The following is a 26771-nucleotide window of genomic DNA, read 5'->3' as shown; positions in this document are numbered from 1 at the left end:
GATAAATGTCATCCACATGCGAGCATGCAACCGGGTCGACTCTCTAGAAGAGAGACTATGCGGGCAGTAAAAATCCCAGGACTATTTTTATAGCCCATAGGTAAACGTCGAAATTGTTTTTGCACACCGCCGCAAGTAAAGGAGGTCCATTGGGAACTCAGACCATCCAAGCGGTGAGCATAAAAACCGTTGGATATGTCAAGCGCGGTCTTAAACCGCTTTCGCATAAGACTATCCACCAAAGCAGAGCCGTGAGTATTCTGTACTGCACAGATACGGCAATGCGAGTTTAAATGCCAGTAATCCAATACCAAACGATAAGAACCGTCAGGCTTGGTCACAGTAAAAAGAGGGTTATTCATTGGTGACACACGTTTCAATCACACCTTGATATTCCAATTGTTCAAGGATTTCCGCAACGGAAGCCTTAGCTTCACGTCGTATGGGATACTGAGGTTGAGGCTGTGGCTGAGACTGCAAAGGAATCTCGTGGTGTGGGGAAAATGTATACCAACCACAGTGTGTACGGTACGTAGCCGATGCCAGCGCTTTAGCCCACTCTTCTGCAAAATTCAGCGCATGCTCCTTAGAAACTGTGTGCGCGAAACTGGGGAGGATCACCTCCTCCCCTCGCGGAGCTGCGAGAACAAAAGGTGGGGGCCAGTCAGCCTCCGATAACAAAATGTCATAAGTAGACGAAAGATTTTCCCAAAATATCCCTTTTATGGTACGCTGTATGTCACCTTCAATTAACAGGACAATTTCATAAAGTCTGTCAGGGGGAGCAACTCTAGTGTCCGCTGTTTCAACTACAACATAACGGTCAGTCGCTGTCACCTTCAGTAGTGGACGCAGGGCCTCCCGTATTATGGTAATCTCCGCAGCGCTGTCCAGCAAGGTCAGAGCCCATGTCAGATTCCAAAGCCGTGTTCTCACTATCTGTGGCATATCTCGCTGTTAAAGCGGCGACTTTCTTCCTTTGAAACTGGGGTATTTTCGGTGTAGTGCCGTCCTGCTTTCCTGCACCTTCTTTCGGGCGGGGCTGGTCGCGTCCTTGCTGGCCAACCCGACCCTTTCCGCCTCCTCCACCACCGGTCCCGAGGCCGATGAATCCTGAAAAGAACGAGGAGAGCATTGATCAGAAACCTGAAAACGATCAGGTGATTTAAACCTCGCGCGATCGCGCAAGTCATAAATACGTTCTGGGGGCGCAGGCAATGGAGACTCAGGACGAGACTCCTGTTTCTGTTGCTGTTGCTTTCCCTGTTTTTGTTTTTTAGGCCAATTTTGTTTTTTGGACTTGGGCTGAACGTCAGTGTCAGACTTCTGCCCTTGGGGTTCTCTTTAGTCGAAAAAGGCTTGAGACCACTACTATTGCGACCCACGGTTTTATAAGCCGCCACAATAATCCTCGCTAACTGTCAGGGTTTCTAGGCATCGGGATGCGCACTCAAAGCATTAGCCACCTGAAAGTTCACTGCATCCCCCTTGACATTAGCAAGAATGAGATCGCAAACCACATCAAAGGTGCCACACAGGCGCATACCCAATTCAACCGCAGCCTCAGGTCCGTGCTCATCCTGAACACGCTTAAGGACCGTAGACAGGACAGTCATAGACGGAGTGCCGTAACACCTCGCATAGACCGCTGCAAATGTTTACCCCAGGTCTCACAGTCACCGATCTCAGGGGCCAAGTCTTTCGGCAAACTAATTCTCAGAATCCTGTGTTTCTCACCAGGAGATGTGTTTGGAAATACAGCTTCCAGCTGGTCAAATTTCTCGGCAAGCCAGAAAGGAAAATCATCCTTATCCTGGGATCGCTTGCCCATCACAGCATTGACCATCACGGGACTGAGCTTCATACCGTCCTGTCCCGCAGGAAGCGCCGCACCACCCGGGGCCCCACCCGGAAGATTACGGGTTATGTATTGTACCAACGCTCGAATAACGCTAATGGAGACTACATGCAGTCTCGGTAGTTCAACAACGGTACAATTGCCGTGTTGAGGATGAGGAGTAAAGCCAGCCAAAACAGGCCAATTTGCGCCTGGAATGGACAAAGGACCTAACCTCGGAGCGGTTAAAGAATGGGGGAGGGCGCCACCAAACGCAATGCTGCCAAGTATCAATCGGTACTTCCTGTGCCCTATACGGAGTATATTCATTCGGCACAGGGGTGGGAGTGTACGTGTGGAACACACCTGAAGTTCCGTCCACAGCTGGGAAGGTCACCCACGAGTAAAAGATCTCATATGGGTAAGCCACTTCCGCACTCACCACCATTATCACGGCCATGCCATCCACGGGAACATTATAAGCGGTGCAAATGATTGCGCACCGCAATGCGGCTATGCTGCGGAATGTCCACGGCAGCGGCCATGACGACACAGAAAGGTAAAAGAACAAAGTAAACTTTGTAGCACAACTGGGTAGTAATTCATTTAAACCGTTTTTAGAAAGATTCAAGCTTGAAAAGACCTATTTCACAAACAGGTAGGTTTTTTCCGACACCACCGTGGTCCGGAAACTACAGTGAAGGGGTTACGGAATGAATGATGTACTACTCAAGTGTCATGATATAAGCCCACCAACGTATGGGCGCCATGTAGCAGGGATTCCGTTCTCCTACAGAACTGTGCATAGAGACTTGGAACCTCAGTGAATTAGGGTGTGCCAAAACTCACCTTAGTACCCAAAATCCCCTTACCGAGCTAGCTACAGTGTCTCATTGGTCATTACAAACTCCCAATGTTTAGACAAACCAGAACATGAACTTAGAATACCTCAGGTCACGTGGAACACATGAACACTCTTTCGTTATACAATCATTTCAAACCAGAACGTGGAGTAAATGAGGACGCGTGCACATTTGAAATATTTATTTACTAATGCAGTGTTCTCAAACGCAGTATCTTAGATAATACAAGCAAACATATTATAAGAAGCAAAGTTATCAGCATAGTTACTAGTCCATAGAATGCAAAAGGGGACAACATGCTAACATGCTGACATGACTAGGGGTTAACAACACCTAATTCTCACCCTCCCTATCTAGTATATTATATTATATCTAAGAAGGTCTCTTTGGGTTTTAGCAGGGCGGCCCCATACCTCAAGATCCTAGTGGTAAGGGATCACATCATCTTCCACCAGCTCTCTGCATGCGAAGCACCATCAAGTGTGTTTCGTGTGCTCTGTGTGGTGCAATATCAAACGTGCCTAAAGCCAGAACTTGGCTGCTTGCATGTATGTTATGTCTAGGAAGGTGCGAAGATCAGACCTCACAACAACACTGTGTCGAGTTATCCTTGAAGGTTTCAGCACTCACTGTACAGACACAGTTTACCAAGCAAAGCTGATATCAGAGCAATAACATATTATTCTCGAGTAAATCACAACGCTCTACTAGGCTGAAAGCTAAAACAACAATGTATGTGTCGTGTGCAGAAGCAGCAAAAGGTAAAATGGCGTTTAAACATTTAATAAGCTCATGCTGACTTAACGCAGTATATAGGCAATGAGTAACTATATGACAAATCCGAATTTTGCTCTCTTTAAGAAAGCTTTGAAAACGTATCTGTTCAAACTTGCATTCTAGGCTGCTCTTTTCTCTTGTTATGGCCCTTTGCATTTATTTCTTCTTTCCGCGCCAGGATACTCTGGTAGTAATTGAGCGCGCTATAAAACTGCATATAACATAACATAACATAAAGATGCGTTTATAGGCCTGGCACTGCACTTTGTCCAACATTGCCTCCGTTTTTCCTGGGAATGCCTGTTGTGCGTACCCTGCGGTTGCCCTGATCTTGGCTTGTAATACCTTTCTGATAGGTGCTGACGTCGGACTCTGCCTAAGCTTGTTTAGTTTGCATATTGAGAAAATTGTTGCCTGTGCTCTGGCCTTCATTTTGTGCGTGTGTTATGTTGCTTTGCCAGTTTCACTTAGCCAACATCCGAGGTAGTTGTATGAACGCGTGGTATTGATAATTTCCTTACCCACATGCCATTTCAGTAAGGCTTTTTTGGGGAAGTGGCCAAAGATGACAACTTTCGTTTTTTGAGCATTTATTGTGAGTTCATTGATTTCGTTGTACTTACTTAGGGATTCCAGACCTCTTTGCAGCCCGATTTTTGTGTGGTCCATTACCACTAAATCCTCGGCATATTGTAAAATTTGCAGTTTATTTCTCCCGATTTTTGGGGTCACCAGACTAGCGTTCAAAAGCTTCTTCCCCAGATATGCTGTGTATAGATTAAACAGTGTGGGGGCGAGTACGCATCCTTGTTTTAGTCCACGATTTGTCAGGCACCTCTTTGTTATAGTATTGTCCGCTAGCTTTACTTGGATCCAGGTGTGACTATATAATGAAATGATGGCGTTAAGGAGTCCTGCTGGGATATGCCAATTGCTCAGTTTTTCCCATAGCTTATGTCGGGGTACCCCGACGAAGGCAGCTGAGTAGTTGACAAAGCATGCGAAAATTGGTTTATTATTCTTGCTGTTGGCTTGCTGGCTCAAATATGACATGGCCACAATGTTATCAATTGTAGAGCAGCCCTTACGGAAGCCTGTCTGATAGTGGGGGAGGATTTCATTCTCTTTGATCCATTCATTTAGTTCCTTCAGTAGAGTACTAGCATAGGCTTTCCCTTCAATGTCCAGAAGGGCAATGAGCCAGTAGTTTTTGGGTCTGTATTGTCCCCCTTCTTAAAGTTAGGGTGCAAGAAGGACCCTCGCTATGAGTCTGGTACTTTTGCTTTTAATCTACATTCAGTGAACAGTTTAGAGAGAATTCTACTCCAGTAAACTGGATCTTCTCTAAAGATAGCCCCTGGGAGGCCATTGGGCCCAGGAGCCCCGTCTCTTCTTATCCTTTTTATCACCTGTTTAACTGAGTTACCATCTTGTTCTTTACCAAGTGATCCTATGGTGGCCTCCGTGTCTGTGTCTTCTCCAGGTGCGAGTTGTGCCTCATATTTTTCATCGACTGTAGTAGCTGGTTTCTCTGTGTAGATTGAGGCAACATGCCTTATCCAAGCATCGGCGTGTACCGAATTGCGCCTATCCGTTTTGCCGTTCTCCAGGTTTGCAATGTATTGCCAAAGTTGTCGTTGTTTGTGGGGTTTTGTGAGCTTGTGTATTATTACCCAGTCTTACTCTAGTTTTTCCTGTTTGAGCAACCATAATAAGTGTCTCTTCTTCTTGGATAAGTCTATACATTTCTCCCTTGTTTCCTGTGTTTCTCTGGTGTTGTGTAATCTCTTTGCCCTTTTTAGCGTACGTGACAGTGTAGTTAGATTTGTGTTGTTATATCTAAACCGTGAGGTAAACATTTTGTGGCCCGGTGCGCTGCTCTTGAAATTGTTGACCAATTTAGCTTTTAGGTATCCAATCCCCTCTGTCCAGTTTTCCATTGTGGGCGGATTCCCCGGGCCCATTTCTTGGTTTTTTTTCCAAACATTGAACCGCTTTACTTGGGTCTTGTTCCATTTTATCCTTTTAACTAGGGAATATTCTTCAGCCCCTGTTGACTGCGATACTGCCACAGCTTGTTCCCTCTGTAGTGAGCTCAAGTTTAGGTCCACCTGCAGTAGTTTGTGGTCACTGGTTTCATGTGCTATTATGTCAGCATTGTCAATTTTCTGGGCTAGCAGATTACATAAAAAGATATAGTCGATTGTGGAACAATTCCTAAATGTGGCCATATGTGGCCATATATATATATTTTTTTAAAGTAGTTGACTTATAAAAAAATATGCCAGTCGCATTTACATTTTAGTTATTTGGGGAACGTGGGCATGCTCCCCGAACTACAGGGCAGAAATAAATCATAATATGGGAGGAGAACCTTCAGCAACCTTCTCTGAGCCTGCAACGGCCCCAGGGACCTCATCTCCTGTGGCCAAACACAGTTTATGTGCAGGGTTGATGCACAGCCAACCTCCCCGAGCCCAAATGGGTCCCAGGGACCCCATCTTTTGGGGCCAAACAGTAACTAGACAGGAGAGAGCACGCTGCCCACCACCAGGAGATTTCTAAGGCCCCATGCAGCTCATCCCCGAGACTCAGCGGCTTTCCCTGCTTGCCAAAGCGCGGGCAGGGAAAGAAGTGTGCTCCCACCTGATGTGAGCCATGAAAATGCTCCCACCAGGTGAGAGCACGCTTCTGTTTCCCTCCCGGCAGGAGCAAGGAAAAGCAGCTGATCCCGCCTAGCAGAAGCAAAGCCAGCTCTCCTCCCACAACATCCATTTTTATGTTTTGTGGGATGAGGTCCTCGGGCCCACCCTAAAACTAATGTGTTTTGCCCCAAGGAAATAGGGTCACTGGGGCTTATTAAGGCTAGAGGTGGGGAGCCACATTCCCCCCTTGCCTAATATTAATCTATTTGTTCTCTTGGGTATGGGGTTCCCAGGGCTTATTTGGCCTCAGGGAATGAGGCTGCATATCCCACCTTGATAATATATTTTTGGTTCTGGGGATGAAGTCCCCCTCACTCTTGTTTTATGTAAAAGGGGGTCCCCTGGGGGCCCAGGGGACTCCAGGGGAAGGGGTCCCCTGGGCCACTAGAAGCTTTGGGAGTGAGGCCTCGTACACCGCTCCCCTTTTTAAAAACCAAAAGGCTCCAGGGGATGGGGTCCCCGGGGCCAGTAGTGGCTTAGGGAGGGGGCCACCTGACCCTCTCCCACAGCAGGGGTAGTCTGCTTGCAGGGGTGTTGGCTGCGCAAGGCCATGCTTGTCTGCAAGGGGTTGATCGTAAAGCCCTGTGGCCACACCTATGCCACTCACGGCCAAAGGCCGTGTGTGGTGGAAGGTTACTTGACTGTGGGGGGGGGGGGGGTTGCCTGCAGGGACTGGCCGCACGTCGGCCCTGTGGCCAACCCCCTGTAGCTTTCAGCCGAACACCATGTGCGGCAGGGGTAGGCTTTAAATGTGGTAATACAATATTGATTTATTCTAAAACACCCTAGAAAGTTACTGAGATAAATAAAGGTTACAGTGATTCTATAATTAGGTGAAAATGTCAGTGCCAACATAACGTCTTAAACAAAAAAAAACTGAAATTCACCAGTTATAGTTATCGCTAGTTACCATAACATGTGCCCTAAGGTAACTATAACTCGTACCCTCACTATGCATTAATTACCTCCCATATTACATCACTCATGACATGTTCTATGATATCATTGATGACATCACTGTAACATCCAAAATAACTTCGTTGATGACAACAGTGTGCATGGTGGGAGGGTGAGCTATAGTTACCTTAGGGCAAAAGTTATAGTTACTAGACATAATTATAACTGGCGAATTTCAGTGTTTTGTTTAGTAAACATTACGTTAGCAGTAAAGATATATATATATATATATATATATTTATATATATATATTTATATATACAATAAAGAGCCACATCCACAGAGAAGTGCTTATTCAGGGCAGGTACTGTGCAGCAGTTACTATGTTATTGATAGACAAAGAAGACATGTTTCAGCCATGAAGGCCTTGATCACATGAATTTGATGTTAACTTTTACAAGGTGGCAACCCGTGGGTCTATTGTGATCAAGGCCGTCATGACCCAAACAAGTCTTCTATATACTTCATACCCACCCTATAGAAAGAGTAAAGGCAGGGTATGTAATTTCAGAAAAGTGGGAAATTTGTTTGTCCTCATCATGGACCTGCTGTCCAGTTTTATGAGAAAGGAAATAGTGGACAAAGGCATAAAGTGGGAGACAGTGGTCTTTATGAACAGCCCTGAAGAGGTGGTACAACACATGCTTGAAATTTTGGAAGAATATGGTGGGTGGTCTGTGCTGAGAACACACTGGGATTGGTCACAATTATTCCCAGTGGGTGCCATGGCCTATCGAAGAATTAAAACCTTTACACAATTTGGGATAGCTGTGGCAAACTGAGTCTCCGAAGTATTTAGGGATTTATAGCACTCATTCATGCTAGAATGATTTGGAACTAAACATTGGCTTGATCTTCCAAAGAATAGACCATACCCTTCTATTTTAGATGCAACTCCTACTTGCCCTAATAGGGGGATGGCCTTGCTAAAATGGTGATTTTGCCCATATTCTATTAGATGTTACAGGCGGTGATGAGGCTATTTCCTTGAACAGTATTTTGAAAAATATACAGAATGTTGTCTGCTCTGGTGAGAGCAAAAATCCACCCCAGGAACAAATGAACACTCTGAAACTCCCATATGAACAGTGTGGGGTGGTTCCTGACAGATTTTGAGTGCAGCATTTGCCTTAGTGGCTACAGATGATGGAGTTATTATAGATCGAGTGACTGTAGGAATATTTCCTAGCTCTGATTTCCGTCATCTGATACTATATCAGGTTCATGACCAACCCCCACTGTGATGGCCTCTTTGACAAGGCGATAAACTCCTCAACTGTAATGGGAAAGGCCTATGAAGCAAAATGAAGAAAAGGTGACGAAAGTCAGATCTGGTTCTACAAAAAGAAACAAAATAATTTTGGCAGGAATAAATATACATAATTTGACCAATCATGATTTAATAGCACCCCAGAGGCATCGTGATAATACACATCATCATCTTTTGTATAGGAAATGCATCCCACAACATGTGCTATTCTGCGGTATATTATACTAGGAACAGTCAGGTCACCAACTTATATCTGTCACTTAAACTTGCAGTCAATTGTGCTCGACAGATTTGCTCATCAGGCTACCTTAAACTGCCTTAGTTTTGGGAGGTGACTTCAGTTTGGTGATGAAAAAGAAATAGGACCGATTTCCTGCAGCAATCACATTGTAACATACACAGGCAAGAGTGGGGAGACGTGTGGGTTACTGTGGCTCCCATCATATTCCTATTTCACTGCCATTCCTCCAGGTATAAAATCTTAGTTCTGCCAGTAAACACTCCCAGTTTTGCATATGCATGTTATATATTTATCTTCTGGGGGGTTTGAAGAAAATAGGTTTAAATATGTGACAGATAATCACTGTCAACACAATTAATATTAAGAGCAGACATTCTACAGGTAAATTGTAAAGATAACCAATAGGTAAGCTTTTAGGGTAGAGAAGTCTGCATTCAACTGAATTTTGGTATCAATGCATAGTAACACCATAATTTATTAAAACATACGTTTATAAAGTGTTTGCAAACATCATTGAGATTTACTGATCATATGGAATTTAGGGCCAGATGTAGGTAATCCCAGATTACCGATTCTTAAATACCGAATCATACCGATTCGGTATTTAAGAACTGGCAATCGGGATGTAGGTAATTTTACCGGTTTAATTACCGAATCGGTATGATTCGCTAATTACCGAATCGGTATTTACCGATTCGGTAATTGCCATTCATTCCTATGGGCCTGGAGGCTCATAGGAATGAATGTCAATTACCGAATCGGTAAATACCGATTCGGTAATTGGGGGAAACATTGAAGGTTGTCAGGTTGTCACTTTGACACCCTGTTGCACCCCTCAATTGTGCATGGGTGCACATGTTGCAGACATACATGCCCTTAGGGCATGTATGTCTTCAACATGGCACTGTTTAAAAAGCACAGGAAATGCTTTTTAAAGGGTTTTCATCATTTACCACCTAGTTGGTGGTAAATTAAGAATTCTTAAACCCCTGTAGCACTGATTACAGTGCTACCTACATGTCAAAATACAGATTCGGTAATTATACCGATTCGGTATTTTACGGATTCGGTAAAATTACCGAATCTGTATTTTAACATGCCCCTACATCCCAAACTCCAAATACCGGTCGGTAACGTCCGAAATCGGCCGTTACCGACCGGTATTTGCCTTCCTACATCTGGCCCTTAATGCATTGTGAATTTTCTGTAGGTATTGCATACATTTGTTAACCAGCACAATGCCTTACCATTCCCTCACTAGCCGTGCTTTCCATCCATCAACCATCCCTCATTTTTAAAATTCCTCCCAATACTTAAACATAACTATTAACTTTCCCATCTTGCACTACTTCTTTTCCCTTTTAACATCCAATAAAGACAATTAAGGGGAAGATAAACATAGGGAGCTTCAGGATAAATGTGGACATATGATGGGAGTTTTGGAGGTCATTCCAGGGAGATTTTAAGCAGGTGAATTTTTAGTCAGGGGGTCAATTCTTCTCAGATCAACAGGAAGGGAGTTCCAGTCTTAGCATGTTAGTACTTTATTGGTTCTTTTCCTCGCCTTAGATTTTATGAGAACCTCCAAGGTATTTGAGTTATTGATTGTGTACGGCCTTAAATGTGATGCATGCCAACTTGAATAGTTATACTAACTCCTAAAGGCAGTCAGTAGATGCCACTTAGGATTGGAGATGTGTGGTTGAACTTTCTGGTTCCAGAGATCATCACAGCTGCTGAATGGAGAACAGCCTTCATGTACTAAGGAGGAGCACAGAGCGCTTTTGAGAAAAGAGTTGCCATGATCCAGCGTAACTAGGACAGGGACTTGCACTGATGTGTGAATATCCATCGGAAGCAATCGAAGTTTGAGTTATTTTAATGAGTGGGGGATGCACTTCCATATGTGTCCTTGCAGGCAATTTGAAAGTTTTTTGATAGATTAATATCGATCCACAAAGCAAGCAATTACACTTCCTCTAACTGGATAGAGATAAAACCCTCACTGTGGGGCTCAGACAACCAGTCCATATTGAATCTGAATTCAAAGGGGTGTGTAATAAAAATCACATTGTTTTTTCCAGATTTCGCTTGATAAAGTTAATTTTGCCTGTTTGTTTGCAAAGCTGTAAGGGATATAACACCCCTTTTATTACCTTTACATTTAATTTTCCCTTTTTCTACTAAGAGAAACCCTGAAAGCTACCAGATAAAATCACTGGTATGCTGAAGAAGCTTGAGCCCCACATATGAGCTTCTGTGTGACTCCTGACTGCAGGTGTGAACAGAGAAATTGGTGCAATATTTTATTACAGCTTGGCTGTGTATGGGACCAAATCATTTATGTCAGTGCCCTTATACACACAAATAATTGTTAGTAGTTTAACAAAATATCCACATGGGGTCAGTGCTAGTAACAACAGATGTTTAGTAATTAAAGAGACAAGGTAATGGCTTGGACAGTAAGCAACACAATGTAGTTGAGGGAGAAGTTAAGGAACCAAACAATTTAGTGGACATTTGTTCAAGCATTTCCTGTGTGCATGAATATATACAAATACCTTTATATGGTTATTATAAAATCTTTTTTTTTCCTTTGTAGATATCGTATAGGATCTTATGAAGTAGAAAACGCACTGATAGAACACCCAGCAGTAGCAGAATCAGCAGTTGTCAGTAGTCCTGATCCCATCAGAGGCGAAGTAATGTAGAACAAGGCGTTTACTTTATTTGCTCTTGCTTACTGATGATCTTGGGCGTCCTTGTATTTAGTCCACAACTATTTCATTTTGCATTCTTTTTTTAAACAGTTTTGTTAAGATTTTTGACTAATTAAAGACATCACACAAATAAACACAACACGAACATAACAACTGCGGAAAGAACAAGCATTGGCATAGCCAATAGGTCTTGCCTTTGGGACCTTATAAGTGTTTAGTTATCCAGCACAATATCCTTAGTGCAACATCAACTGTTGCATGGCTAAACACTTATAAGGTCCCAAAGGCGAGACCTATTAGCTATGCCAATGCTTGTTCTGTATACTTCAGTCCAGCATTTGGGACGGGTATTCCCAGACGTGGGTCCCTTACACATTGCGCCACTTCAGCCAAGTTATACCCAAATGATAAGCTCTAACATGGGCAAAACCGGACTTGTGGTGCTTGTGTTCCAGTTCAGGCAGAACCTGGCCTGTCAGGTCGAGATGGGCTGTTCCCACTGGAGTAGGGTCCAGAATGTTCTGCAAATGTCTGGGTCCAAGCTGAGGTGGCATGGTGTGCAAAATAACAGGGATGTGGCCCCAAGTAATTTACCAGTGGCTGAGATTAATTCAAGCATTCCATCAATCACTTTATTCTATTCTTCGGATCGTGTTCAGCGCCGTGTAGCCTATACCATCTTCCTTGTGCCGCCTATTGTGCACAAGTATTTATAGATTCTCATTACAGCGCCATGGACAACACCTCTGACAGCCAAGTCATGACAGTGCTGCTCCAATATAGCTTCTTTCTTTGAATTCTGGGACTTGTAGTCTTGTTTATGCCATTATAAAAGAGGCCTACAAGTAGCAGAATTCAATGAAAAAAGTTTGGCCTAGACCAGCATTTCACGGTGGACCTGGGAAAATTGGCAGCTACGCCCTAACCACTGATGTAAGTTGTGCAAACTTCTGGGAATATGGGAGAGGGCTAGGAGAGAAAAGCACTAGAAGTGGGGAAAAGTGGCATTAGGAATGAGGGAGGTCAGAGTTGGGCCCACAAGAGGTGAGTCGCGAGGGCCCAGAACACTCTTCTCAGAGCAGCAGGGGGGTGGAGGGGGGTAGGGGAGAGGTGGAGGAATGCATCCAGGGTGAACCAAGGAGGGAGGGTCGGTGAAGAGAGGGAGAGTGAAGAGGTTACATTCCTCCTGGCAAGTAGGAGTGAGAGCCTCGGCGCCTGCAGGAGGGAGAGAGAGTGCTAGGGGTGAGTTAGAGTGAGGAGCGAGGGAGAGCTCGAGCTGGGCCGACACACATGGAAACTATAACGTATCATTCAAAATCAACTAATAAAAAGCATCAAAGTACGCCAGGATGTGGGGGCCTCTGCTCCACTCAGTGTGTTGTGTGGGCCTCATTTCCCAGGGAAACCGGTCAATAAAAGTTTGGCTCTAGGCGCTCAGAAGAGCAGAACTTCAAAACTCTATTTTAAGAAGAATGTTCTTATGTGCTGCAAAAGGATTATTCAACCTTGCAACAAAACTTTATTAAGGAGGTTAAGTGCTGCAGTTTTACATAGTGCTTTATATAAGCAACAGTCAGATTCATTTTTTTAACTTAGCATGGGGAGGAGGTTAAGTGATTGGCCCAGAATCATAGGATGTTGCGGTGACGCCGGGACTCAAACCTGCTTCCTCAATTCTAAGGCAGCTCTGGCTCTCACGCCACATCCTGTAGCAAGCAACAGGCAGTCTGTGTCCAAGAGGGTGCAGAGAGGAGTGAAGTCTGGCCATCAGGGGAAGTGGATACAAGTGCAAGACACCTGCGCCAATGGAGTCATACTGCCACTCACACAACATTTTTGATGATTCAAAACCATGAGTTATACATAGGTGATCAAGAGCGTCTGTGCATATGTAACACGAGCTGATGCTTTGCAAAACATAAAGTGCCAACATCAATATTGTAAGAGACATCTCACCAGCATGTGTGCTGCACAATCAGCCCGCTCGACCCTCACTCACTCTAAGCACTGACTGAGTAAACCCCTTGCATCACCCCACGGAACGGGACAAGCTCCTGAGGCCTTAGTACTACAAAGGTGTACACGCATGTTACTGTGTCACACTGTGAAAATAACACCTAGATTTTCAAATGTGCAACACAGACCGGAAGCTCCTACTTCCTGCTAGTATGTAATGGATTACATCCTCTTAATTTATGCAAGTACAAATCCCCGCGAGTCTCTTCACATGAAGCCTGATGCCAAATATTAAATCGCATAATTTATGCAAGAGTGGTGGATGTGGTTATCATAAGCTCGCACGATGGTCCAGGACGTTAGACTCTTTCTGCCGCTATAGCCTCCAGCCTTCATGCTTCGGAAGTCGGTAAACTCAGTGCTATTAAATTATGCAATAGTTGCATCTGTTGGTTACAGTGCTTAGTAATGACAGAAGCGCAATATGAAGCGCTGTATCCCTCCTCCCCATCAACATAGGGAGGAGAGACTGAAATATAAATATCACCAGAGACTGCATTCTGCTATACCATTGACGCTCGGTATGACAATGTTTGAAAGCTGCAGCCTTAAAGGGTCCCTGCCCTACTGTGCCCGAAGAGGAGAACAGACGGCCTGCACAAGATGGAATGCAAGCAAGATGTCTACTGACTGGGGTTGGGAGAGGAGGGAGTTGTGTGTGGGGATGCCTGCTGCTAGGGTGCACGAGACGGCCGAGGCAGGCAAGCAGCGCGTTCTGGTTTTAGTGCAATTGAATGGGCTGGTCAGGCTTCCCCAGACACAGTAGTAACCTGATCCACAACAGATGGTGCCAATACTCGCTCCAGACAGCTGTAGGCTATGGGAGTGAACATTTACAGAGAAGGTGGGACATGCACCCGCCTTTGTCAATTGCGTGCTGAAAGCCACATGCAAAGGCCAATAGAAAGTGTGGGAAATAAAAAGCCACACGCACAAGTTTAGTGCTAGTCTGGAGAAGTCTGTAGTGATTCAAAGAGGCCCTCTGCTTAGTGCAGCGCATGCGCGCTGCGCTAGGCGAGACCTAAAAAAAGAGGGATGGTAAAAAAAAACTGTCAGGTTTATTTTAGCTTTGGAGGGTACTTCCTGCTAGTATGTAATGCATTACATCCTCTTAATTTATGCAAGTACACATCCCCGCGAGTCTCTTCACACGAAGCCTGATGCCAAATATTAAATCGCATAATTTATGCAAGAGTGATGGATGTGGTTACCATAAGCTCGCACGATGGTCCAGGACGTTAGACTCTTTCTGCCACTATAGCCTCCAGCCTTCATGCTTCGGAAGTCGGTAAACTCAGTGCTATTAAATTATGCAATAGTTGCATCTGTTGGTTACAGTGCTTAGTAATGACAGAAGCGCAATATGAAGCGCTGTATCCCTCCTCCCCATCAACATAGGGAGGAGAGACTGAAATATAAATATCACCAGAGACTGCATTCTGCTATACCATTGACGCTCGGTATGACAATGTTTGAAAGCTGCAGCCTTAAAGGGTCCCTGCCCTACTGTGCCCGAAGAGGAGAACAGACGGCCTGCACAAGATGGAATGCAAGCAAGATGTCTACTGACTGGGGTTGGGAGAGGAGGGAGTTGTGTGTGGGGATGCCTGCTGCTAGGGTGCACGAGACGGCCGAGGCAGGCAAGCAGCGCGTTCTGGTTTTAGTGCAATTGAATGGCTGGTCAGGCTTCCCCAGACACAGTAGTAACCTGATCCACAACAGATGGTGCCAATACTCGCTCCAGACAGCTGTAGGCTATGGGAGTGAACATTTACAGAGAAGGTGGGACATGCACCCGCCTTTGTCAATTGCGTGCTGAAAGCCACATGCAAAGGCCAATAGAAAGTGTGGGAAATAAAAAGCCACACGCACAAGTTTAGTGCTAGTCTGGAAGTCTGTAGTGATTCAAAGAGGCCCTCTGCTTAGTGCAGCGCATGCGCGCTGCGCTAGGCGAGACCTAAAAAAAGAGGGATGGTAAAAAAACTGTCAGGTTTATTTTAGCTTTGGAGGGTACCCTTTGATTAGGATAGAGAGAATCTTATTCTTCTACCTCTTGAGTTCCCATATCTTACTGATTCTATATGAGCCTTCGTATATTTGTGTATTAAGGATGTGAACACCAAACCTATCTATGTGCCGATGCCTATTACTGTTAATCGATTACCTGTGTTTATTTCCTTTCATCGGCATGGGTATGCTTCTATTTGCTAACCAGCCCCAACTTTTGTATGAGTTAAGAGCAGTGGAGGACATCTCCGAGACAACTAAGCCCTTTCCTGCTTGTACAAGTGAAACATTTATAAATTTAAAGTAACCCCTGTATGATTTTAAAGTCTGTCGACTTTACTAGGAGGTTTGAAATGTTCTAAAAAAATGTTCGGCTTCTCTTGATTAGTGTATGCAGAAACTGGGTATTAATTTGGTAGGGTGCGACGCCCACCTCTAAATTAAACACAATAAGGTTAAGTAAAAAAGCAGTTCTGATAGAATCTCTGCTCAACCCCTGGTCACTGTGGCACAAGCAACCGGCAATCCAGAGAGAAGTGCATTCTAGTTCAAAATAGACAAAAATGGATTAGAGAAAGTAGTCCTTCATTGAAAACAACAGTGCGCAGTTGACCAGAATGAAGGGGCGATTTAAGTTGACCCCCTGATGGAGCAGAAGTTAAACCAAGCAGGTTGTCCTGTTCAAAGTTTTTAATTTTGGATTTAATCTCTGAAATGAAAGTTGAAATCTTCCAGCAGGGCAAGGTCCAAGGCAGTAGCAAAGTGCGGGTCCCTTGAAGTTGAACATGTCGTCCTCAAGCTCCCATTGAAATAGTTTGTTTTGGTGCCAAAAGCTCCAAGCTGAACAGGGCCACGTTTTGTGGCCAGCAATGGTGCTTTGCCAGTCAAATTGATTTTCCATTTTGTTCTGGTCAAGGTTCTACCTTATTTAGCCCTTATTCAGAGTGTAAATATATACTTGTAGATTTACTTGTGAATACTTACTACATCACCCAGTAGAAACTTTACACTTTTTGCTATTCAACATTTCAGAGTGTACATTTATTGTAAGATGCCGACTTGCATGACTCCACCACCCGGTGAAGCCTCCTGCAGAAGGATTTACAAATGTAATATTACTATTCTTAACTTTTTACATGTAGACAGGGACCTCTACCACAATGGTGAAGGCTTCCATATGGGATAATATAGGGGAATGTTTAAAAGCTAAGCAAATTATAAAAAATATTCTAATGCAAAATATTAATTGAAAAGTAATTTTATATATTTATTTTGAACGTAGAACTAATAAAATGTTATGCATTTTAACTTGAACGTATATTAAATAAGTAATTAACATATATTACATTTTGAAATAATACTCCTTAAAATATAATTCTAAAAAATCCTAACCACAGTAACATTTATATTTAATAGGCATTCAAATTAATTAAAAAAGTATGTACAAAATGTAAATTATTTTTAATTAAACAAAAATTAAAGAGTTTAATTTAAAGTTAATATTAAAATAAGTTTGATATTACCTGCTATAACAATACATGTTTTGATTAAATATATTTTAACATCAAACTTGACATATATTTTTTATAGTACAAATTATTTATTTATTCAACATTTTTCCAATGGGGTGTTATTATAAAACATTGGCTCTATTATTTTCTACGGGAGTATGTTGCAATAACTGAGAATGCCCATCTTTGGCGCTTGACTTATCCAAGGCTGGGATGGAGTACATTTACTACTGTTTTGAAACCTTTTTAGCTGCACTAACTTTCTATGCGGGTATTTGTATTTGCATGTCACTCCCTAAACCGCTCCTACCCTTTCCATTTTGTAGTAAGTATTCTCCATTTTCAAGCTACCCCTCTTCCCTTCCAAGTTTACTACTAAAATGTACACCTACGCGTGTGGAGATTACGCATGTATGGTGAAGGCCTCCAAATAGAAAACATAGAAGTGGCAGAGATCTCTGCACGTAGGTTAATGAATAGCATTTTGTAGAACAAATATAGTATTCATTGACTTTCTACAAAATATAGTTTGTGAATAGGGCTCTTAATCTCAGAAATGGAAGTTGTAGTCCTCCAGTGGGTCAATGCCTGAAGCTCGACGAGGCTGTCTACCTTAACCACAATCCCTCTCTGACCCTGTTTTTCAGTGTGGCAAAAAGCTCTGAGTGGGACAAACCAGGGTTTCCTGTCCGCTGTACCTCAGCACCTTGTCCTGACCCTCCAGCAGCCCATAACACTGGCTTTGAGGTACCAGGGCTCATTCCAGCCAGTTCTCCTTTATGCTCCAGTCCTCTGTGATCAGCTGGGCACTCTTGGAGTCAGGAGTCCTTCTGCTTTTTTGTCCTTCAAACAGGAGAACAGCTGCTTTATCTGTGGAGAGCAGTTCCTGCTCTGGATTCCAAAAGGCATCAGAAGTCCTTGAGGGAGACATATTGTTTCGGCAGGAATTTTCTTTTTTTCCAACAGAGATTTCTTCTTTAGGTGGAGTCTTCCTTGGTCCAGGAAAGTTCTCACGAGGTGGTGGTTAAGGTGCCAGATCTATCCTGTGCACTAGCCAATGATTGAAGACATTTTGTCTCATAATTCTTTCTTCCTACCTTCTTTTACAGCACCTCTTTGCCTTATTAGAACAATACTCTGGCACCCCTGTTTCAATACATAAGACAACTTCAGCTACCATTTTTAGAAGTAATGTTGGTTCTGTCGGGAACAGAATTGCTTTCTTGCTTACTTAATACAAAGCCACATTAGCACAGCACTTATTCAAACATTTATATTGTTACAATTAATGTATAGAAGAAAACAAAGGAACACACAAATCATGAGTAAATCGAAGGAATATATTGAAAGAAGAAATGACTTTTTTCTTTTTTTTACATTTTATAGTGTACAGATGACACTACTAGGCTGCCACAAGCAATAAACAGACAAAACGGCTGTGCTGTAGTTTTCTGGGCTGGGGGTATCGCTGTAGTAGCGCGCACTGCATCGCATTTTGCGATGCAAGGCGCGCTACCAGATACGTTTTATTAATTAAATTGTTTACTTACCTGCAATTATCCAGCAATTTTTAGCACCCTCCACCCTGCCCCTCCCCCTCCCCCTCCCCGCCTCCCTGCCCCACCGGAACTCCCTCCACGGGCCGTGGCTGATCATAATTAATGCCTCAATATTTTCCCAGCTTTGTAATATGTTGCAGCTTCCAAACTCTTTCTTATGCTCAGGAAAGGACACCAAATAGTTGTGGCACTGCTGCCAATGTTTATCCCAAAACACTGTTGTAGTTGAGAATGCATTCTTGTTGAAGATGGGGACAATTTTCTGCCAAGGTCAAACATGTCATCATTGCGGCAACTTGTAACAAGCATGCAGAATGTTCAGTCATTAAGCCTTTGATTCAGGAGGTTTCTTTTCAGAATCCTAAGAAAGTGTAGAGGATTCAAGATGAATCTGTCCATTAGAAAAGCTCCCTCAGTTCACATGTCCACAAGACTCCTGTGGTAGAACAGAGCCTACCAACGCCTTCAGGAATTAAACCAAGGGGGGATCAGCACCACTAAAGCTTAAGGGGTGCAAAGGAAACCTAACAAAACCTCCAGTGAATGGAGAGGGAGGCAATGGAAGGAGAGATGGCAACCTGGTATCTATACTGACAAACATAACAAGACCTTGGAGAGCCCACATTGTATACCTTATGTTTCTTTTAATACCGTCTTTATTAGCATTTATATTATACAACAGTTGTACCAGCCAGATGTATTTCTCAATATGAATACAATTTGTTAATACAGTGTCTGCTATCACAGTACTTCATTTCTGCATCTACTAGAGTTACATTCTCTTGAGGTAATGAAGAATAAGGACCAACGAACTAAACAACAATAAGTCAAGCCCACCGTTGTCTTGGCTAAAGAGTCCCCTGATGGCAGAAGTAGCACAGCCTTCCTATGATATTTAAGCCCTTTGCTCAACTCTCCGTGGGTGTCTGCAGTTCCTCCAATAGTCCTTCCCACTCTGCTGCTATAGGTTTCTTTTGCAGGCGCTGCACTTCTCGCCTCAGTGACATTGCCTCCGCTCTACCCAATTTAAGCATCTCCGCACTCCAGCGCTCTTCGCCAGGCAGTGCCCTAGCCGTACACTGCAAAGTTATCAATCTGCAGGTTAGTAGGGTAGCCAAATCTATGAAGCGTATAATGGCAATCGGTGAGGTCAGTGAGTTTGGTCGTAACTGCCAGCCACAGATCATCAACTATGGGGCAGTACCAAAACATGTGCTATACCTGCCCCGGGTTCCATACACCGTGGGCAATTCAGAGAGGATCTAGGAAATATCCAGTGTAATCTTTCCGGAATAATATAAGCTCTGTGCAAAATATTATGTTGAATATATTGGAATCTGGCATACCGGGAGACCTTCTGTGGGTAGAGAAGCCTCCTATTCCATTCCTTCTGCATCATGTACCGGGTTTTGTCCTCCTGCCAGATTCTATGGAGTGGGAGCTGGGGGGGGGGGGGGGGGGGGGGGGCTGTGTATGTTGTGAAAAGGCACGTGTCAGCCAGGTTATCAGTCGGTGGCCGGCACCCACTGTGTGGATGGTGTGTACTATCGAGTGAGTGGCAGGTTTAACATCTGTGATCTGCCATAGTCGCCCAAGCTCAGCAGTCACATGCCCCATGGCCAAAAAGTGTCCCACCGGGAGCTCCCCTTCTTCGTGCAGTTGTTCAAATGGGATCAGGGCACCGTCCTGAAGCCAATCCCCCAGTGTAGCCACCCCATCGTCCCCAATCTGCACTCTAAATGGCAGTATGCACCTAACTGTATTTCAGGCGCATATGGGGGCATGCCCTACATGTGCTGTAGACTCCTCAGGTAACTGCTATAAGCTTCGCGCAGCAAGTTATTGGTCTAGTGGGGGAGCATTCCCTGCAGTAGGAGGGCCTCACTACCCCTTCTATGTGCCCAGGCTGCAGGGGCCTCTCACAGTTTTTCCAGATGCCTGCCCGCTAACCAGCTGGCCAGCCACTGTAGGTAGGCCGTCAAATAATATTCAAAATTGGGGGCACAGAGGCCTCCCTTCTCTACTGGGATCTGCAATTTCGATAGCGCTATGCGCTGCCCTCCTTTATTCCACGGAAAACGCCTTAACATTGCATGTAGCATTGAAAGATGCTGCAGGGGATAGTTATCGGTAGGCTTTGAAAATAGTACAAAAGTGGGGGGGTTACCACAGTTTTTGAGAGAGCTACCTGTCCCTGTACAGATAATGGAAGTGCGGCAGTGGGCTTAGTGAGGTTTCTGTCTAGGAGCTCACGAGTGGTGTAATAGATGTTAATACCTGAATGGATGCAATTCCCAAAGTAATGGAGCAGTTATCAACCACAAAAACCTGTTGCAGGCAGTCTGGATGGAATGGGAATAGGCAGGTTTTGGACCAGTTCACTCCCAGTCCAGAGGCAGTGTGTAATTCTGTCAGAATGGTCGTTATAGAGTCTATTCCATCCCATATATATATTAACACATTATCCATGTAAAGTGTGTGTCACCTTCTATTGGTAACCCCCAGGTTTGCCCCTCCTGTCAGACCCTCAGAGCGAGCAACTCCATCACCAAAGCGAACAGTATCGGGGACAGAGGCAGTCTTGGCGCCTGCCCTTACTGACATGAAAGAGGGCAGAGACACAACTACCTATCTTCACCCACACTCTGGGCTCCGTGTAGAAGAGTCATATTAACCTATGAAGTCTTCCCTCTATTCCCATGGTGGTCAAAGTCGCAAACATGTAATCCCAATCAACGGTATCAAAAGCTTTCTCTAGGTCTAAGACCACACACGCCGCCAAAGGCCCTTTTGCAGGCGTATGCTCCAACATTCAATAGAGTCTCTTGATATTGATGGTGATAGAGTGGCCTGGGAGGAGCCCATTTTGGTCCGGGTTTGCCAAATAAGGTAGATATTTTAGCAGCTGCACCTTAATGGTATTACTCAATATCTTGTAGTCCGTCCCCAACATGGATAGGGGCCAGTAGGGTATCAAGTGCATGGGTTCTCTTCCGGGCCAGGGGGGAGAGATCAGTAGAGTTTTCTTAAATGACGGGGGTAGCTGCCCAGCCCGGAGCACAGCATTGTACATCTCCAGTAGGTTGGGGACTAGAAGGGTCTCGTAAGCCTTTTAAACTTCAACAGGTAAGCCATCCAGTTCCAGGGTCTTACATGTCACAACTCCTCTAATGGCTCCCCTAACCTCCTGTCCTGTGATGGGTGCACCAAGATCCTTTCTTGCCAGTGGCACCACTGTAGGCAGTGAGACTGCGCTGTTTAATAGCCACGCTAACGGTTCTGAGCAGGATCACCTCTCGCTGCTCCTTCCAGGGCTCCAAGCAAAGCCTCTAAGTTAAGCAAATCTCATGTAGCAAACCTAGCACGCCCACCCCTGTATGGATGACGTGCCCTAGCATTACCACCTTTATGGCTTCCCATTCTGTTAGTGTTGAGTCAGCCGTGCTCCAGTTTTTAATGAAGTAGGGCATGAGCTTGGTGTGTACTGAGTCTCAGAACACTGCATCCTCAAACAAGGCTGGTTGCAACCACCATGTTGGCACTGGGGGAATCTGAATGCCCCATGACATGTGAAGTAGTAAGGGATTACGATCTAATAGGGTCTTTCATGTCTGTGACTTGTAGGGGTATGTTGTGCCAGACAATACAATATAGTCTCATGTGAAGATCATGCGATGGTGAGTGGCATGAACAATAGTTAGTATGTGGGTACATTATGCACCAATTGTCCACTAGTGACTAGTGTGTAAGCCATGGAGTCAGGTAGGCTGCCACCATGAGCACAGGGAAGGAAGCTAGGTTCGGGTGTGAACAGTTCAGGAGAGGGTTTAATAATCAATAAAATCCCCCCTATTATCCATAGTATGTGCGCTCATCTAGTCAGTATAGTGGAAAGCTTTGCCCATTACGCTTGCTGCACCACATTTGGAGCATAAACACTTTCCAACAGTCAGGGTTGACTGTCTAATCGCCCCTCCACAAATGCATATCTCCCTGCTTGGTCTATTTCTGTTGCAGTGCTCTGGAAGGACACCGTTGGACTCACCCAGATAAGGGCCCCTCGAGCGTAAGCAGAGTAGGTGGTGCCATATCACTGGCCCGCTACTATTACTGTAGGCACGCGTCCTCCCACGTGGACATGTGTGTTTCTTATATAAACACTATCTCTGCATTTCTTCTTTTGAGATATTGTTCCATTGCGTGCCCTTTACGGGCCATGCCCATGCCCATTACGGTTCAAGTGATAAGGCTTAGTCTATTCATCTGGACTATGCAATTGGTGGGTGTGAGAGGCAGGGGGGCAAGAGCCCACCCATCAGGCCCAGTGTGCTGTGTAGGGGTAATGTTTGGGAGTGACGATGACCATAGTGTGGCTTGATTAAACTCTTAAAATAAAAATAAAAAGGAGAGAAACTCCCATACTCAGGGCGGCAGTGTAACATCCGACTGCCCAAACAAAGAACAAGCAGTCCTAAATGAAGGGCCCTCCAGTCAGTATACTACGGTACAGGGCATCTCACCTGGAGTATGAGGAGGGCTGACCAGCCTTCCGTCATCAACTTGCACAGGGCTCACGTGCATTATATCCTAAAAAGTAAATACAAAGAACAAACAGGGAAGGGGTAAACCGACATTCCACAGTGTCGCATGAATAAGGTACAGGGGCGGCTCTAGGCTCATGGCGGCCCTGGGCAGGAAGCGTAGGTAGGGGGCCCCGGAAGAGGGGTCCGGGCAGGGCGGAGCGCGGAGGCCAGTGAAGAGGGGGGGTCAGGGTGTTTGGAAGTGGAACAGAGCCGGAGGTCGCCAAATCCCTGCCAGGGCCGCCACGCAAATATGTATCCATCCTCAGAGGATTATTATATTAAGGATATATATTGGCGTGGTGGCCCCTGGGGTTTGGAGGCCCTGTGCAGGTGCACAGCTTGCACATGCCTAAGGCCGCCCCTGATAAGGATATCAGAGGTCAGCCAGCCTAGCCCGCACTATCTTCGCCCCTCCATTGTCTCTAGACCACAATTGGTCTGGTGTGTGGTTTGAGTGAGAAGAAACCTCACTCGTCCCAGTTCCCCATCTGGGCTGTATGCCTGGTCTTGCTGTCCTCCCACCAGCAGTCGTCCAGGTAGCAGTTCACATTATGTAATTTGCAGTCTGTGGCAGCACCGTTGGCATGCTCCCTTATACATGCCTTCTATCAGTTATGTTGAAACCCTCTTCAGATTCAGTCTCGTCCGAAGTTCGCTCTGGTGAGAATCTCCACTCCAGCCATATGCTGTTAGCAGTAGTCAGTGCCTGCAACTGCTCTTCTTGAGCATGGGTCAGGGTAGGGGCTCTGGTGATAGGCACAGCTCCACCACTTCGTCGTCACCGGTCTCTTGGTGTTCTCTGCAACCGGACCCGTGCATGTGGTGCTGGAGGCAATGAAGACTCAGAGCAACGCAGTTCCAGCCGATCCCAGGCATCTGCAGATTCTGTGAAGAAGTAGCTGGTGTGGTTTGATATTACCTTTAGCCTGGACAAAAATAACAATTAAGCGAGGCTAAAAGATCGTATCCACTTTGTTACTCCCAGGAAGGAGGTTCTGCGTCTTGTTACCACCAAGGTATAGTCCGGAAAGATAAATATCTTGGCGATGTCGCATATCATGGGGCTCCTGGCACGTGCCGCTTGCAGTATGGCTTTTTTGTCCCTGAAGTGCATCAATCGAGCCACTGCCGGACGTGGTGGTGCACCCAGCGGTGCATGGTTTTCTAGCACTCAGAGCACCTGTTAAGCCAAGTAGTGAGGTGATAAACCAGTGGGCAACACCTTACTCAACAGCCATTCTGACAAAAGTCAGTGGATGTGTTCCCTCTACCCCCGCCAGGAATCTCACTGTGCAAATGTTATTATGCCATGATCTTCCCTTCGGGTTTTCTGCTCTGCATTCTAACTCATGTACCTTTTTTCACTAGATCCTTGATTTGAACTTTGAGTTTGTCACTGTTGGTTAGAGCACTCCAAGCATGCTTTCAGCCTGTGTCACCTGCGCTAAAGCCTCTTCTGATAGTCTTGGAGCAGGTTGAGCTCCACCGCAAAGCATCCACCCTGCCTTTGAGGTCTTGTAGAGTTTCTGCAATGGCAGGCAGGATTTGGTCCTACTTGGTGTCAGCGAGAAACCAGTTTTACTGCAGTGTGCGGCTCACCACATTCACGGAATCCAGTCTTCCACTGCCTGAGCTTTCTGCAGGTTGCGGCAGAACAATCTCCCCATTTTTATGCTTTTCCTGAGTGTCTGTAACATGTGGTAGACTGATGTCACTGTGTGGGGCTGCAAGTCGACCCACCTTGCACCTGGGCTTAGTGCTTTTACCGTTCACCAGGGTGGTGCAAGCAATCCAGGCCGCTGTGATGCACAGATTCCGCTGATATATTGGGGTTTCTCTTTCACTATGACACAGTTCAAGGCAAGTAGTAGGCCACTGGGCTTGTTCTTGGATCAACTAAGTGAGTAACATAAATCTCTTAGGTGGGCGGTATGAGTGGTCAGGTAGCGCCTCCAGCAGTGGTCCAGGCTCACAGTGGTCTTGAGGTGGGTACCTCGCATGGGCAAACAGGCGCCCCCCTTTTCCACTGCTCTGATGTGGACCCACCTCACCCCCCCCCCTGTTAGTGGTGCCAGCAATGTCAACACGGGGGAGGGGTGTGAGCAATCCTCAATGTTATGGGAGGGCAGATTTCTTAAGGTTACTGCTAGCTAGTACTCATGGAGCTTTCAAACATCATAGTCCAGTGTCTCGGCACAGGGCACAATCGAGTGACAGGCTGACAACTTGTATGCAAAGCCCAAGGGTTCCCCTCTCTCCCTCCAGGCCATGTACACCTTCTCTGTTGGTCGCTGCTTCTTCAGTCTGGATGGCCCCCAATCACAATTCTTTTGCGGCCTGTTCTTAGGCTACTGTGGAACTTCTGGTGAGGAGGGAGAAAGGTTTACTCCCCTGTGTTAGGTCTAGTCTGTTGGCTACAGCAAGTGCGCAAGCCCAAACTCATGCTTCCCCACCCCTCAAGGGATCTCTGTTGCAGAAGGCCTCACACTTCTAAAGGCCTACCAGACCCCCGCAACGTCTGTAGCGTAGCACCCGCTCACCTCCGCCAGTCTGGCAGATTGGGGGAGAGGGCTCATCACACACCCCACCAGTTGTCATCCTCAGCCACGAGGGGCAGGTGGGTGGTGAAGGGGGTGGAGAGAGAGAAGAAATGGCCTTTGTTACTCTCCACGTGCACTGCAATAATCTCTCAGCTCCACTTCACCTGGCCAGTCCAGGCATCGCAACATCGTTTTGGTCATACCCAGGCAGGTGCAGGGGTCGGCATATGTTAAAGTCTTGTATGCATATTTTTGCAGGGCTTGGTGGCGCAGGCTTATGGATGGATGGCACAAGATTGTGGGTCGGAGGAGCAGAGCAGCTCTAGACCGCGTCTGCCGTCTAGCCTGGACTGGCCATGTCCCCATATACCACAGGTTAACATTGACAGACAAACATAAAAAGACTTTAGAGATCCCACATTGCGAACCAAAGTATAACACAATGAAGAAACACAATACCTTAGTTTAGACATTAACATTGAAACACAACCATAAAGGTTAGCTGAAAACAATGCATGTCTTTGGTAAAATATTACAGGCTTTTTGATTTGCGAACAGGGGTTTGTGGTCTATCACATTTTTTATTTCTATTAGTTTGAACCTCAAGAAAGACTGCCACACGCTTACGGTAGAGCATTGTGGAGCTGTCAACTTAGCTGTAAAGCAGATACCCAAAACAGTGGAGGCTTTCGTCATTCTGAAGGTCGACTAAAGGAGAACAATTATGTTGAAGTTGAGCAATAAAGTAGAAACAATCCACTCAGAAAACCCCATATGTAAACATATTGTTAAATAAGCCCTAATAGTGTACCTTACATTTCCCCCAAGCATAATATCCAGCACGTGCACGCCCTGTTGGCGTATCCATGAGTAGAGATACAGTGCAGCTCCCTTGTATATTTTGGAATTTTGTGAAGGTCTTCGATACCATCAGTTGAGCTTTGGTTGAAATAAATTCTTAAAGCTAGAATGCCCCATCTCTTTGTTGTCCATCCGAAGGAAACTCCGCAAGCATCCCTATACCCATAACATCAGTGGCGAGGCAAGGACCTGTATTGGCTCCCACCTTTTTAAATATTCTTTTAATTGATATAGCTCCTGTTCAAGATTCACTACATAACACCCTCTGCAATCCCCAAATTAAACTCAACTGACTATTTTCTTCACTATATGCAAATGATGTAG

The 26771-nt window shown here is 45.2% G+C and overlaps 1 protein-coding gene across 1 annotated transcript in view; it reads left to right on the top strand.

The window, feature by feature from the left end:
• Positions 1-26771, top strand: part of LOC144786123 (acyl-coenzyme A synthetase ACSM3, mitochondrial-like) — a 606835-nt gene that overhangs the window by 558435 nt on the left and 21629 nt on the right. The window contains 1 exon segment of the mRNA XM_078665089.1: positions 11253-11352. Within this exon segment, the coding sequence (XP_078521215.1) occupies positions 11253-11352 (100 nt within the window).

Source organism: Lissotriton helveticus, chromosome 10, assembly GCF_964261635.1.
Source record: "Lissotriton helveticus chromosome 10, aLisHel1.1, whole genome shotgun sequence".
In the NCBI taxonomy this organism is placed as follows: Eukaryota; Metazoa; Chordata; class Amphibia; order Caudata; family Salamandridae; genus Lissotriton; species Lissotriton helveticus.
Note: the sequence above shows the minus strand (reverse complement) of the source record. Positions and strands in the feature narration are given on the sequence as shown.